At 43.6% G+C, this 15,892-nt stretch overlaps 1 protein-coding gene and 1 long non-coding RNA gene across 16 annotated transcripts in view; one reads left to right on the plus strand and one right to left on the minus strand.

The window, feature by feature from the left end:
• ARID4A (AT-rich interaction domain 4A) overlaps positions 1-6,971 on the minus strand; it is a 53,122-nt gene extending 46,151 nt beyond the window's left edge. For all 14 annotated transcript variants that reach the window (XR_006177677.1, XR_006177693.1, XR_006177692.1 and 11 more), the window contains exons 1-5: positions 6,899-6,971; positions 6,278-6,351; positions 5,096-5,206; positions 2,660-2,725; positions 1,738-1,828 (exon numbers count right to left, since the gene is read on the minus strand). Coding sequence is in view for 1 of the 14 variants with exons in the window: in XM_042864708.1 (XP_042720642.1) it covers positions 1,738-1,828; positions 2,660-2,725; positions 5,096-5,206; positions 6,278-6,283 (274 nt within the window). In the remaining 13 variants the exon portion in view is untranslated. The remainder of the gene's footprint in view (positions 1-1,737; positions 1,829-2,659; positions 2,726-5,095; positions 5,207-6,277; positions 6,352-6,898) is intronic.
• A 552-nt stretch (positions 6,972-7,523) lies between these two features.
• On the plus strand, positions 7,524-9,521 carry LOC122183520. 2 transcript variants are annotated; one of them, XR_006180278.1, is made up of 2 exons: positions 7,524-9,013; positions 9,344-9,521. It is a non-coding gene; the product is annotated as an uncharacterized LOC122183520 (long non-coding RNA). The 2 variants fall into 2 exon arrangements; XR_006180286.1 differs by having other exon boundaries at positions 9,361-9,521.
• The last annotated feature ends 6,371 nt before the right edge of the window (positions 9,522-15,892 follow it).

The raw sequence follows: 15,892 nt of genomic DNA on the forward strand, positions 1-15,892 counted from the left end.
ATCTGTCTAAAGATAAAAAAGGTAGTAGGGGTTCACCAAATATGTTACATTGCAGTGTAAGGCCAAAAGGACTAGGAAGTAAGTCTGCCTTTTCCACCTGAGTACCACAACTTTACAGCTTAATCTAGAATTCTAGAGCAATGTATATCCTTGAAAGGAAAAAAAAAAGATCACAGAATCACAAAGAAGTTAAGGTTGGAAAGGAGCTCTGGAGGTCACTGAATGGCCTGGGTTGCAAAGGAGCACAATGCTCATCCAGTTCCAACTCCCTGCTATGTGCAGAGTCGCCAACCAGCACACCAGGCTGCCCAGAGCCACATCCAGCCTGGCCTGGGCCACTCAGAGCAGGGCTTTTAAAGACCTCCAAACAAGAAATCCCAGAACCTCTGGACAGGCTGTGCTTGGTCACCTGCACAGCAAGTAGGCCCTTCCTGATATTTGCTAACAATATATGAGAATTTAAAAAAATAAAAATGCAAAGAGCAGTGAGCACTGTCAACTGGAAAGTCAACCAGCTCATATTTATAGCATGCAATAATAATAAACGTCTCATGATAAACTCTTCCAAATTATTTCCATTGACAGCCTTATCTTGATCCCATCAAAGACTAAATAATCTCATCTACTGCAAAGGGAAAGTTGGACTACTGAAAGTACTGTCTATCTTAAAACAAACAAACAACACAAAACCAAAATAAAACTGATATCCCACGCTATATGGGACTCTTCAGCAGGGTATTGAAGAATATGAAGATAAAACTGAACTGTCTGTATGCAAGGATATTAAGAAGCAAGTACAGAACAAATATAGTGGAGTAGAATGGCAGAATATACAGTACAATTAAGAACAGTGCATTTCCTCCAAGTTGGATACTTGGAAGGCTATTCGATCCAGTTACTGTGGTTGTTTTTGTTTGCTTATATGGTATCACCTGAATGTTGCAAGCCACTCCAGTAATAGAGCTATTTCAGAAAAGCCCAGGTATCAGAATGAGCAATTCTATTTATTCAAACTAATGAAGTTTCTCTTTCAGTGAATCCTTATTCAACGCTGACATTTTGATGATTGTGCGTTCTGAGGTTTGTGTCAGTAACCAAAAAACGCAGCCTCCTGCAGGAGCAGCAAATTTGGTTTCTATTTTATTTTAGATTGAATCATTATTTGAAAAAGTTTTAAGGCAACAGTTAATTTTAAGTTACAAAAAAAGGTCCCCTCTTCTTTTTAGGTGCAATGGCAATTTCTTTAAAAATAAGTTCCTTTCTTCTGTTACTTCATACAAAACACAACCCTCAACTTTCAGCTCTACACAAAACAGAGGAATCACTTCCAAAGGTACAGAAGCTGTGGGTGCCGCTGCTGCTTTTATAAGACTGCATACAGTGAAAGAACACTAGCAAGCCAGTCAGTCAACACGTGTCACAAATATTCAGCCAGAAGTGCTATTTTGAAGTTTGTCTTAAAATCTGCAAAAGCCATTCTGAATTCCATTGAGTGAAACCACCATCAGCATATAGATGTTGTGCCAAATAAAATTGTCTGCTGAGCCCTTTGCTACAGCCTCCTTCAACATCATATTATTATTCTATTTTTAAGGAAACAAGATCTGGAAGACTTAAAGTTCCCTTCGAAATCTCAGCTCTTACAAAACAGAATATAATTACTTATGTTATTATCTATAATTAGAAATGTATTATTCAAAGATTAGAGACTGTCAACGAAAGCATGTGGCTACTTACCTACAGTATACCAGCTCGCATCTGTTAACTTGCTGATAACAGCTTCTTGAAAGGATCCATCAGGCATTTTGGTTTCAACCATGGCACCAACCTGCAAAAAGGGGTATCCCAAGGTTACACATAATCCAGAACTCAAATGAAAGAGACAGAACTCACGAAAGCATTAATTCTTCTAGTAAGGCAGGATTTTATTTGGATAATGTTGAAGATTCATTTTAGCTAAATGTTACTTTGTGAAATGTAGTTGCATAGCTGGTAAGAACAAAGGTTCTTAAGATGAACTCTGGTTAGACAATAAAGCAGTAAGGATCATGGGACAACTAATTTCATCACGGCTTATCCCGTAACAAGAAATTGTACAAGGCTAATTGGAAATAAGTATTCAACTATTCAAAGTAACTCTTATTTCACTGTTGATGTGTGTTACTAATGTTCCTTACGCTTTAAAACACTTCTAACATTATTCTTTATTGTTGTACCATCAGCTAGATCAGACTTTAACACACAGCAGTGTTTGTGCTGGCGCTACTAAAGATGATCTCTAAAAGTCTGCAGTCAGTGTTCTATAATGCAGCTGTTTTAGCAGACAACTTTCAGCTCCTGTAAAAACACAAATCAACATGCATTTTTATATAAAATACATCACCTACTTTAAAAACACTTTCAGAACACTCGTGTTTATTACTGTCTAACAGGTTTGAAATTACTCTCGTGGAATCAGGATCTCTGTTGCTTATAACAGGTTTCAAAAGCAGCATGTGCAGTTCTGTTGGCATATGAAGCATGCTACATGGAGAACACAAAGAGCCTCCAAAAACTACAAGAGTTAGGACTATTCAAAATCAACCCAACCAAAAGCAATGGGGCTCCTCCTGTTGATTTACTATGAGATAAAGCAATAAAAGGCATGCAATATACATACTCTTAGAGGTCCTTTCACTTGATCATCTTGAACTAACTGAGTTGAGTTATCCCCCTTCAGGACCACCTGAAAGACATTCATAAACTTGTTTATGCATTCCTTATTTGTAATGGCATATAAAAAGTCTAAGAACAGAAGCAGCAATGCAGAAAATCAACTTTTTCTCCATCAAACACAGTCAAACATTACTGTGAATGCAAAACCCTCGGCGTGGATGGCCTTACTCACAGGAAGGCCCAAGCAGCACACTGAACACTCAGCCTGAAACACTACAGTCAAAGAAGAGGGCAAATAAAACAACAGGTGCTCCAATGAAAAGAACTGAAGCTTTCGATGCGAGTTTAGATACTGATGCACCCCAGGGTACACCTGGAACTGAGCCTAGAGATCAGATGATTCACGTGCTTTTTCTCTACTTTACCCACAGCACTTCTTTGACAACACACTGAGTAGTGAACTGCAATCAAAATACAATGCTCTGTGTATTAAAAACTCACTGAGGAATCACTGAACAGACCACACCACCACCGCTGCTACCACGAACAGGAGAAAGTTTCTATGGTAAAGATGCGAACCACTGAAAGCGTGATTAAAATAAGGATGGGTTGAAAAAGAGGAAGTAAAACACTTTTCCCTTTAAAATCCTGTGTTTGAGAGAGTAAGCATCATGACACAGAAGGAACAGAAGCCTGTGCAAGTTGAATCCCTGAGTTTGCACAGACTCAGCTCAGAAACATAGAAGATGAATATTTAGATGTTAGCACGCTGTTTCACTGCCATTTTTCATAGCAAAAAGACCCACCTGAGTACCCAGGATGTACTAACCAACAGTTCCCAAATTCCTATCCCTTTTCAGGAATCAAAAACCCAAGGAATTTCCTTTCCACCAATAAGATGTCCAGTTTTTGTGCTCCCCTCTCTTTATCAGATAAGCACAATTTACATTGCAGCTGTATTTATAAAAGCCATGTTGAAATGCACCCTGCAGTAATATGAATTCATAATAACCTGGTTCAATTAGTTTTTATTTACAATTCTCTATCAGCATCGAGATGAATACAAGTCGTCCTGCTACTAAGGAAAAGCCTGATGGATCCTCTGGACTTAGGAGGCACACTGGGCTGTGCCCACACACTCTTCATTAAAATATCAGGCTTATTGCTACAACTTCAACTGTTCTTTTACAATTCAGACACAGCGACAGGAATTGTTACTAAGTCAGAGCAGCCTCATGTACCTACGAGTCTTGATCATGGAGTAATAAAGCACATCGCTGGATAGAGAAAAAGAAGCACACACCTACAAACAGCCTTAATGCTCAGATACTCAGACCAAAGACAAGAAAAATGAAGGATGTCAGTTCAGGAAGGGCAGCACACTGCTTTCTAGGGAGCAACTCATTCACACAGATTTCAAAGAAGGGCATGAATTTCTAAAAGTACTCACTAAGAACAGGAGAAAAGTCTGAAAGATCTGAATTGGTTGATTTTTTAAACCATGACAAGAACTCTGACAAAAGTGATGTGCTCCACCTATGTAAGTGAAGAGGCTGACAGCTTGCTCTACTTAATCTAAGCATTAAAGCACATGAAAACTTAGATGTACAATTATAAAAAGAAGCTTTCATCTCTAGCAAAGTTTTGAGGGTCACTAATGCCTTATTTACATATCCTGGACAGTTATCTAGAAGTGGAAAGAACTTAAGGGAACAAACCAAGCTCTGTATTTACTTTGCATTCTTAACTCTTATTTAACTAGGTTTGACTCTTGTTTTCCCACATTAGCATGAACAATAGAACTGCAACAGTAAAATAATAACCTTCATTTTTGTTTGTTTTGGCATAAGACCTGTAAACAGAAATGAATATTAAGTGTCAGTACTATGCTTGCACAGGAACTTAGCTACAGTTTTGCATGCTGCTTTGAAAGCAGCAGCAAGATGCTGGAAACTAACAAATACTGTTCTGGACATCTAAAAAACCTGATCTAAAAAGGTTCTTTTGCAATTTTTTTTTTTGTTCTTACACTGATTTATTATAGCACAGCCTCTCAAGTAAAATTGACTGTCAGTTGGAACGAAAGGGAATTTTTGCTTCTGAAGAGTTTGCTCTTATTACTCATGTAAAGCCATAAGCCTCTAGGAGAACCTTCAACACTGCTGTGAAACTGATGCATTCATAAACAGGAGACAACTGTGATCAGGAATTGAGCAGCATAGACAGGTAATGTTTAAGCCCAGTCCTGTTTCAGCATCCTCCTGAACACAGATATGGAAAAATAACAACATGAAAACGATAACTGCACAAACATTCAAATGCTCTTAAAAGTCAAAAAGTAAAGCAATGAACATTCCTTAATCTTCAGGATTTTTATCTTCTCTGACAGCTCTTTCAACACAGTGCTTTAACAAAACCAGCACAAACCACAGCATACTACCTTGACTTTCACAAGCCTTTTCACTGTCTTAATCTTTGCCTCGCAGAAGGCACCACGGTACTTGGCACTGACATCCGTTCCCACTGTCAGGTAGGCAGGCTCATCTGCTGCCTAGTGAGGAGCAAAAAAAAAACAGGAACAAAGTTTAGTTCTTAGTTCTTTTTACAGCTACAGCATTGCACATTCAATTTTCCATCTGAACTTCTTGATCATTAGGTGACAAACAACGTCTGTATTCATAACTACCATCAGACTGCTCTTTAAAAAAGTAAAGAAACGAGTTACAGGAAGTTTGGCTTCACATAGTGAGGTTGACCCCCGATTCTGTCAGCCTAATTGCTCTCCCAATGTAACGGACCAACCAAAAAACACCTTATTACTTTCCGTGGTATGCTCAGCATAGCTCTGGGGGTGCTGAGCTCATATTAAAGCACCTCGTTATGAAAAAGGTAATAATAATCAATAAAAATGACAACTCAAAAGAATTAAAGAAGGGAAATCTTTCAACAGCAGAACTGCAGCATAAAAGATAACTGCGTTTTTTCCTGTTGAAACCAATTTGGTGAGGCAGATAATTTGAGGCTGCTATCATACCAATATCTACAATTATGTCTATACCATTCTAAATATAGGAGTTTTTCTCCTGCCGACTAAACGGAGACCTCTAGAGAGATTTACTCTCATCTTTGTGAGCAGTTGTTTTTCTTGAAATCCTTTATGAAAGCTGAACTGCCTCGTTAAGGGGAAGAACTATTTCTCCTCACCTTTTCCTTAATCTGGACTTTATTACTTCAAACCTCACTTTATCGGGCGTGTGTAAAGCGGTAAACAAGGCCAGAAGCAGCACGCCAAAACGTCCATCGAGACAGGAAATCAACACACAGCATTAAGGAACTGCTTTGCTGCTGTTTAATTGAAGGCAAGAAAAGTTTCTCTCTCTTTTGTGTACTGCCCCGTCTTTGTACTGGCAAAAAAAAAAACAACCCAGCAGCAGCACAGGCGGGACAAAAGTTGTGGTTTTGCAAACTTGCAATAGCAGCTGCTGATGCAGGAAGCATTTAAAGGCAGCACTCCGAGGACAGCAACTCAGAGCGTTTCCAGACAACTGCAGCTGAAACAGCGGCGAAAAACGAAGTTACTTCAAGGAAAGGAAAAGGAGAGAGAGAGAGAGAGAGTTCGTACCTTCATTTTTCCCGGTTACGTGAGGGATTCCAGCTCCGAGCCGTCTCCTCGCCGCACAGCCGGGCAGGGAAGCGCTGCAACACAAGAGCGGGATCGGCCGAGGGTCTGCGGCCGTCACAGGGCGGCGGGCGGGAGCCTCCGCCCGTCCCGGGCCGCTCGGTGCGCGTCACGTCGCCATTGCTCCCGCTCCCGGCGGCGGCTGCGGGGCGGGGAGGGCCCCGAGGCGGCAACTCTTGACGGAGGGGCGGCGGGGCCCGGCCTGCCTCCCGCCTTCCCCGCCCCTCCCCGGCCCTCGCAACTTTCCGCGGCCCGCCGAGCCGCTCCTCCCCGCCCCCCTCGGCCGCCGGCGTTGGGGCTGAGGGGAGCGGGACGAGCAAACCGCCCCCCCCTTCCCCCCACCACCATACCGCGCACCCGGGGCTGAGGGGAACGGGAGCGAGCGCCGAGCGGCTCGGAGGCGGAGTTCGGAGTCCCCGTTCCCGCTGCCCGCTTCGCGGTTGGGGGAAGGGAGAGGCGGCCGTCCCGCTCCGCTCAGCCCCAGGCCGTCCCTCGCGGGGCCGGGCGCTCCCCCGGGACGGCGGCGGAGTTGCTGCTGCCGAGCCGCCCTCGACCGTTTCCTACCTGGAAAGTCGCAGCGAAGTGGGCAGCGCCCGGCTCGGCGCCGCAGTCTCCCTCCGCGACGACGACAGCCCCGCGAGCGGCGGCGCTGAGCGCGGCCCCGCTCCGCCCCCTCCTCTCAGCCCGGACTCGCAGCGGATCGCCAGCGACGAGCCCAATAACAAGCTGTTGAGCAGAATCGGTCCTCCTCGAACTCTCATTGGCCCCCTCGTGACGCCCCGGGGGCTCTGCCCCGCCCGGATTGGGCGCCGCGGACGGCACCCCCATTGGTCGCCGAGAGCCAGGCGGAACCTATTGGACAGGCACAGAGGCAGGTAGAGCCACGGAGACTTTTCATTGGCTTTTCGCTGGAGCGCCCGTCGATTGGCGGCGGTTGAAGTGAAGTCAGCGCTCCCGAGCCTCTGATTGGTGAGAGCTGGATCCGGATGTAGCTGTGAACGAGCCGATTGGCCAAGTTCGGGGGTCAGGAAGAGCAACGGCGCGACGCGATTGGCGCTAACCGTCTCTTAGAAACGCGGAGGGGCGGGGACGAGGGGAAGAGCGCAGAGGGGGCGCGGGCGGAGATGGCGTCCTGCGGCGGCGGCGGGCCGGGACGCGCGACGCGCATGCGCGGCGGTCAGCCTCCCGGCGCCATTTTGTGTGAGGCGCTTTCCCATTTTAGGCCGCGGCGGGGAGGCGGCGGGAGTGGTCGGCGCCTTTCCCGCGGGGTGCGGAGCGGCGGGGCCGAGCTCTGCACCCTCACTGAGGCGGCGAGCCCGGCGGGGGTGAGCTCTTTCTACTGCTCCGAGGAGACGACGCGACGTTTCGCCTTCACGGCCCTTCGAGTGATGGCGGTGACGGTTGCTCCCGCTCGGCCGCGATGGCGGAGCGCGCCCGGCCGGCCCCGGAAGTGAAGCGGTGACGGAGGGTCCCTCTGGCGGAGCTCGGCGGAACCGCTGGGGCCGGGAAGGCGCTGAGGCGTCAGGTAGGGAGTGCCGGGGATCGCTCGGTCTGTCAGCCCGCAGTGGGAGGCGGAGAGGCCCCGGCCCTGCTGTGGAGCTGCGCTTTTCGGTGGGCTCGGAGGCTCTCGTTGCTCGCAGGCAGCGCTGATGGTGTTGTGAAGCCATCTGGGGGCTTCAGCTGCAGTTTTGTTTCTTTTCTTTGTACCTTAACCTTAATCTGTGTTTAAGCTCTGTTGCGGCTTCCTCGTTTTTCCTCGAAGTAATGAGAACCTGATTTCAGCAGCTCGTTATCAGCTATGAAATGTATTTTTCATTTGTTTATCTTTGCATTGAGAAGATCTGTGGATGTGGTTTTGAAGTTTTTGAAAGCCATAAGGAGCTTCCTTGGTTTGTAAGTTAAACCTCGCTTCAAACCTGTGTTCTTTTTGATTGAATTCGATGTTTTAGGAAGTGCAAAGGGATTGCTGTAGGGATTTTATGGAGGTAATAGCATAGATAAGCAGTAGTAAAGCTAATGCATGCCAATAATGCGTACTATTGATGACGGGACACTTCTAACATGTTTGGAAGTGAACACAGCTGTGGCATTCTGGCTTTTAGATCTCCTCTGTAAATATAAGGATGTGTATAGTGTGTGTGTGTATGTATATATATATATATATAAAGGCTTGGGGTGCTTGTTTGAATGCTGATGTAACTTCTGTGTTGTAGTTGATGCTGTGGATAAACTGAAGAAGAAGTTGTTTAGAATACGCTGAAGTTAGTAAAGTAAGTTAGTAAAACTTAAAATCATAGAATCATAAAGTTGGAAAGGACCTACGAGATCATCAAGTTCAATGGTCCTCCCATTATCCTTGCTGCCACAAGCCACTAAGCTATGTCTTGTAGCTCCTCTTCAGAACTTCAGAAAGCCTGCTTTGAATGTCAAGTTATGGTATGTCTGTGGGATGTAATAGTTGAATCGTTCTATGGTTTTTGGAGGCACACTTTGCACCTCTGTGTAAAATAGAGTTCCACTCAATAAATAAGAGTTCCTGACAAAACTAATCAGTCTTGTTTCTGATTTCTAGCAGAAAAATTCTGTCTGTCTGGGTGTAGCTGTTCTTGGCACAGGAAGTTCTTGGCACATCACTCATCTAACTACTATGAGCAAAAGGATTACTTTGTTCTCTGCATAGTAAGTCAGCAGGAGAAGTGACTTGTTCTTTTAAGGCATTTAAAGTACCTAAGAATGTCAAGCTAAGCAGCACACCAAGTAGCGTAAACATTCACATACGACTTGGGCATGACGTTTGCTGTAATGGAATGAAAAAGCTGTACTCTTGGCAAGCCAGGCACTACTTCTAATTTTGGTTTAAAATAACTTTTCATTGAAACGTGAGCTTCAGAACTCAGGGTTGCACTCTGATGCTGAAACACTGTATGTCAGTGTTAAATGTTTCTGGGCATTAAATGTAGCTTGTCTGTATCGGATCCTATATCCTTGCAGTTGTGCTTCTTCCTTCAGAATGTGATCTCCTACAGGGAAAAGTTTGTCACAAGTGGAGAAAATGAGCAGCAGAATTTCCTGTTGGGAGCCGCTCTGTCATCAGCTGCTTTGTCATCTTTCCAAAACTAACATTTCAGTTTGTCTCATAACTTATTACTGAATATTAAAAGCATTAAAAACTGCAATTCTTGTTCTACCATGGAGCTCTGTGTTACTTTGTCAGACTTCAGAAGTATAGGAGGCTTCATGTTTCTTTTATTTCCAGTTTCTAGTGTTTACTTCGGCCTCTTCAGGTATTCTTCCCCTTGCTGTTTATGTTCTGTCAGTAAATATGCAATGTATTTCCAGTGTTGGCTGAACAAATATCTGCATGCAGAATCTGTCTGCATGAACTGCTGTTTCCATATAGATGAACGTCAGGTGCGTGCTTACTGTGGAACTTTACTATCTCACTCTTTGCAGTCTGCTCATAGCAGTGTGTCAGGTGGTTGTGAAGTCTTTAGTACTCCAGCATAAAGGGAAAAAACAACAAAACCCAAGAAATGTGGAGTTGGCAACAGAAAGTTTGGTCAGTAACAGCAAGATTATAAAAATGAAAGGTTAAACCTTCTTTCTTAGTCAGTGCTTTTGCTGCTGACCCTTAGCAGTAAGTTACTTCGTGTTTTTTTATTTACATACAAATAGAGGTAGCTTTAAAAAATGTGTATTTAAAAACAAGCAAAAAGTATCCCTGCTTATTTCTCACTTTCCCCAGCACTATCATCATATTCCAGTCTTTGTGTTCAGAAAAATGGATGCTGTTATTCAAATGTAACTGCATGCTGCTTCTGGCACTTCCTGGAGTGTTGCTGGAGAAAGCGTAGTAACCCTTAAGAAACCTGAATTAGTGCATTTTATTCCCTGAATTTTACTAGTAGCTTTCTAAAGCAGGTATGGGTATGTTTTGCAGCAGTGTAGTAATGCATGGATATTTCATAGTCATAGAATGGCCTGGTTTGAAGAAGACCACAATGCTCATCCAGTTTCAATCCTCCTGCTATGTGCAGGGTCGCAGACCAGGCTGTCCAGAGCCACATCCTTATACTGAGGACAGCCAAGTTTTCTGTTAGCTCTGTACACGACAGTAGTGCTCACTCTGTTGTTGCTTCTTCCACTAACATGGCTGAAATGATAATGCATGCTTAGCTTGTCTGAGTAGCTCTTGGTGGAGCTTTTGGGAGACCTCCAGGGAGGAGCAGTCCCCCTCTTACTGAACAGATGACATCCAGTCCAGCTGCAGTTCCTAACTACAGTTCTGTGTGCTCTAAGACAGGAACTAGCAGTGCACCAACTAAACTGTTAGTAGCAGCCTCATGCGAGAGAAGTTTCAGTTCTCAGCTGATAGAACTGCTGCTCTCATCCTCGCCCGTGTTAGCCCAGGGGAGATGTTTGGGTATTTGCCATGCCATCTTTTAATTCCAGACATAAACATTCTCCCTCTTTTTTTTTTTTTTTTAATTAAAGATTGATATGGTATTCTTATGGTTGGGCATAATGAGAGCTGTATTCAGAGACTTTATTTTTCCTGGTGTGGAATTTTCTGTTATGAGAGCAGCTGTGGATGGGTGCCCATGGCTCAAGTTGACCAAACATTGGATTTTAAAGCCAGTTTTTGCATACTTTGTCGTGTTCTGTTAATGTATCTGCATATAAAAGTTTGCCTAGCAAAGGGTCTAATTACAGATCTGTTTAATTTCCTGTATTACTTGTCATGACCACGCATTTCCTTTGATGACAACAGTGAGGCTGTTACAACCATACTAGGGAAGTGGGTGCAGATCTTCTGTCCTCAGTGTGCTACTGGAAAGCAGCAGTACAGCACAACTGTTATCCTGCAGGAAAGCTGTGATACAGCTCAGGTGTGCATGTACACTGAATGGCTGCCTAATGCTGTTCCTGTCTAAGGTGTTCACTGATGCCAATTGGAGAACTAAAATCAGTTGTTTCTTTTTTGAAAAAGCAACTTGTATTATTTTCTCAGTACTTGTGTTAGAAGATTGAGAGCAGTGGGTTTTCTACTGTCTTGTTTAAAACTAATGTTCTGAGTGATTACTGGTGGGCAATCTGTGGAGTCCTTGCTTTTGCTACCTGTTGCTGGTATCTTGGAAGGTTTTTTTCCCTTGTAATACTTGCAGAAATAGCTATGTTTAAAAAAGTACGGAAGGAAAAGTATAGAGATTAGAGCCATGTTTTCATATACACAGGCTTTTAAGACACTGATAACTGGCTTGCTCACATTGGATTTCAAGAAGGTGCATGTTTCCCTATTTGTAGAGAAAGAAAACACTGTTCTAATGCTGATGCTGAGTCTTTGGACCAGCACAGCTGTCACTTTCAAGCTTGTTGGTGCTGATAAGCTGTTAATTAAAATCATGGATTGCAGAGGTTGTAGGACAGCATCACCCAGCTGAACGTGGGCAGAGACACAGCCTGCTGAAAGCAATGTGTGTGTCACTATTAGCATGCAGCCATGCACAAGGAAGCAAAACTACTTCTGTAAGCAAGGATGTTCAGCAAAAGAAAACTTGTGAGGACAGCAGTTATGTTCTTTCTTCTACTGCTTTTGCTTGTCTAAATTAATTCAGTCACTTACAGTTAATTTTCAGCCTCAGCCAACAAGACTGCAGGTCATCAGTATTGATTATTTGTGAAGGCATTAATGCCCTCAGTCTTCTGATTTAAATGTTATTAGCTACAAACAGGTACCGTTAGCAAGAATGTACAGCTTAGTTGGTGACTGCATCTGAACTCTTTCCTACATCTAAGCCTTCTTTTAAAACTTTTTATTTCTGCGTTTTTTTTGCTGGCTGTTATTACAGGTAGTGAATTCCCTGCCTGCTTGGGAAGTTGCTGACCAGCTGGCACTGTGTTAGCACCTCTCAGCTGTCAATTAGTTGCAAGCCTGCACCACTCACAGGAGGTTTGTATTTTCAGGGCTGTGGGTTCTTTTTTTTTGTTTCTGATCCTGTCAGGAGCTGCAGTTCTTCTGTGTGGTGCACTGCTAGTACAGCTGCACTGCAAACACAGCCACTGCTATAAGCTGTGCTCTGTTGATTTCCAGAACAAAATACACGTCTTCTTAGCAAGTTTTAACTATTCTGAATCTATGAAAGGCATCTTTTATTAGGGGGCAGCAGTTTTTTCCTTGCATGCAGCAGAATGGGGTGACAAACTGGTATGAGAGTATCGTTTCAACTCATTTGGCTGGGGAATGTAGCTGCTTGTTAAACTGACTTTCCTACTGGGAACACGTGAAGCTCTGCTTTGATTTCACTTCCTGAGACAGTGTTTCAGATTTCTTCTATTCCTGAAACATAGGAATGAATTTGGGGGGATAAGGAGCTTCTAAAAGTGGCACTCTTTGCAGAGTGTGGATATGCACGGAATGAGAGCTGAAATGGTGCTGCTGTGTAAGCATGCTGTTGAAGTCATCTAGTGTTTGCTGAAACCTGTTGATGTGTCTCAGTCTTGCCCCAAATATCAAAAGCAGCAGATTCCTGCTTTCCTAAAAATCTTGCAGAAAGGACATGTTTTACTTTCAATTTTTTTTCTGGCTTTAATTTAGGAATTACTCTTTTGGTTTTTCTTTTTCTGTATGTGTGTTTGGGATGTAGCTGTTTCTGTGAATTTACTGTAACTTAACCTACTGTTAGCAAAATGTGTTGTTGAAAGAGGAATCTGAGTGATTTTTGGACTTGCAGCCTGTACGTGTCATGAAATATGGTCTAATTTTATGCAAAAGTAAACCATCCCATGTTTTATCTAACCTTTTATTTGGCTTGTCTTACCACGTCAATTAAAATGGTATCTTTTGTGGGTAGTTCTTATACTACCTTTAGGAGAAACTTCAGAGGATTTAACTTTTCCCTGTATCTGATGACATGTGTTTGGACTACAAACTATGCAAGGCTGCTGTCTGCTTTATTCTGGTTGTCCATTTTTGGTTTGCACAGCAATCCTAAGAACCATTTTTAAACAACTGCTTCAGAGTCCTTTAATAGCAGTATGAAGATGAAAGAGCACTGCATCTGGAAATGAGAGACTGGCTTTGAGCTCAGTTGTAGATCCTGTGTTCTCCAATACTGTCTGTCTGGTAAATGCATGGCAGTAAGGCTCCACTCTTACCTCTTCTACAGCCTGTTCCCTGCAGCTCTGTGTCACTGGAAATAAGGGATGGCAAGCTCATCTAATAGGGAAAGGTAGAGGCGGTAAATGTCTCAAAATAGCTGTCCTTTGTTAGGTAAAGGTAACTTCCTTACTGCACATAACTTGAAAAACTGGTGTGTGTGGAGTAAAAACTAGTCATCATCTTAGAGGTGTGCAACAGAAAGAGGAGGAGGGGAAGAGAATTATCTCTTTGCTGTGTTTGGTGGTGTTATGCACTCAAAATCCTATGTTTATCTTCAGTCCTGAAATTCTGGGTTGTGGTTATCATTCAGTGATGTATCTTAAGCAGCTCACTGTTTTCTGTACCTTTGCATTGCTAACAGTTAAGTGCTAAGGAAAAGCACTACCATGTGCAGTGCTATCAAAGCCCCTTCCTCAGAGATGACCAGGGCTGTGGTGCCAAATAGCATCTCACCTATTATTGGACCCACGTGGGCAGTGGAACATGCAGGGAAGGGGGGGTTTAACCTTAGGCCATCATGCTATCTATGGTTATGAGAAGTGATAAATGACCCGATGCCTGGCATAGCTCAGGCCTGCTTGGAATTGTTTGAACTGCTTCCTTTCTGAGTCAGCACCAACTACAGATGAGTAGTATTTATTGTGGAGCTATCCTTGTGTTTATCTGTCATAACAGAAACTTGACACGTGGGTTGTTTCTGAGATATTCCAGCAGCTCAATCTTAAAGCAATTTAATCAGTAGTAACAAAACTTGGAATGAAGATGTTATCCAAAATCTTGTGAAAACAGTGCAGTCCATGGAAATGGATTACTCTGCTGCAGTTTAAATGTGATTTGTTTGGATGCTGCAAGCAGAGCTGCAAGTCCTAAAAGCAGTCATGGAGATAAATGTAAACTAGATATGGGAGTATGTATGAACTTGGCACCTGAGGTTCACCTTAGTCCCCATAATTTTCTAGAACAACGCCTCTGTGTGTGGACACAGTGACTGCAACAGGGACTGCAGCATTCCTAGCTGTACATCACAGCAGCAGTGATTCATCAGCTGCTGAATAGCTATCAGTGGGTGAGTGAGACTTGGGAGAAAAAGGATTTTCATGTACGTTCTACCCTTCTTTGTTGGATCTGTGCATTTCTTACCCTTTCTGTGGTGGAACGAAAGGATGACTTTAAGCTGAGAGAGAAACAAACAATTGTATAGACCAGCTTTCTTCTGGTGTTCCATTAGAGCATGAACTTAGATCTCAAGCAATGGTATTTGCCTTTAATACTTTGAAGTTGTGTTCCAGCATGGCAAGAACTGCAGTTGTGCATTCCAAGTGGGTATGTGACTTTCTGTTCTATTATGTATTCCCATAAATGGCCAGAGCCCAGACTAAGTAGGTTACTTGTTAAGCCTGAAGCAAGAAGTGCTGCTGTGGTATGGGCAAATGATGCCTTTCTGGTATCTTCAAAACTAAAACCTCCCAGTACTCTCGTCAGGAATAATAAAAATGAATGTTAGGAATCACCTCTTGCTGAAATCAGATTCAGAAATCTTCTGCCTTACTGAGGGCATGTTCATTGTCCTTGCAGTATACTCTTGCATCTCACTGTTAAACCCAACTTAAAAACAACCATTTCCAGGCCAACCACAGAAGCTCCTTTCTTCAGAGAGGGGGATTGAGACCTTATTTCTGCAGGGAGGCATTGCTGGTTCAGTTGGCTCTGGGAGTCTTCAGAGGCCACTGTTACAGGCTGCTGCTGTTAGGCCTGTTGAGTTTTATCACTGAGCCTGCATCTGTTCCAGTCAGCTCTGAACAGGGGCACTGGTTTGGTTGCCCCAGTCACCTGGCATGTTAAAAGATGGGAGTGTTTGGCTACTCTGTCTTGGGTAACAGCTCTTCCAGGTCTTCCTCTCTGCACCTGTACTTTGTCAGCCCTGCACTGGGTGTGAAGCTACAGGAATCTGATGGAAGCTTTCAGGTACCTGGTCAGCTGTTGAGCTTTTAAGTCTGGCTCCTAGATACTGTTTAAGCCTGAAGCGTAAGGAAGTATCTGTAATTACTAGATTTGCCCTTCTCTCTTAACCCAGTAACATGGCTTGTAAGACTGTTACATTTCCTGAACCCAGTCCTAAATAGCTCTGAAAGGATTAGAAGGGTGTGGCTGCTTGTAGGGATAGCTCTTTATTTTCACTTACAGCTTATCAGCAAGGTTTTAGGTTTACAATCATGTTGTTGCATTAAAGCAAGTGGAAGAGCAGTCCTCAGCACGAGCTTCAGGCTGAGATAAGTTTACTGACTGGATTTCACTGACTCAGAAGAGCCAAACTGGCAATAAGCTTCAGTAGTAAATTCAGACTGAATGCAACACAAAACTCAGCCTGACTCAGGTTCAGGTTTATGTATCACTATACT

This window comes from Lagopus leucura, unplaced genomic scaffold (genome assembly GCF_019238085.1).
Source record: "Lagopus leucura isolate 7727_CA_CO unplaced genomic scaffold, USGS_WTPT01 Super-Scaffold_1, whole genome shotgun sequence".
Classification (NCBI taxonomy): Eukaryota; Metazoa; Chordata; class Aves; order Galliformes; family Phasianidae; genus Lagopus; species Lagopus leucura.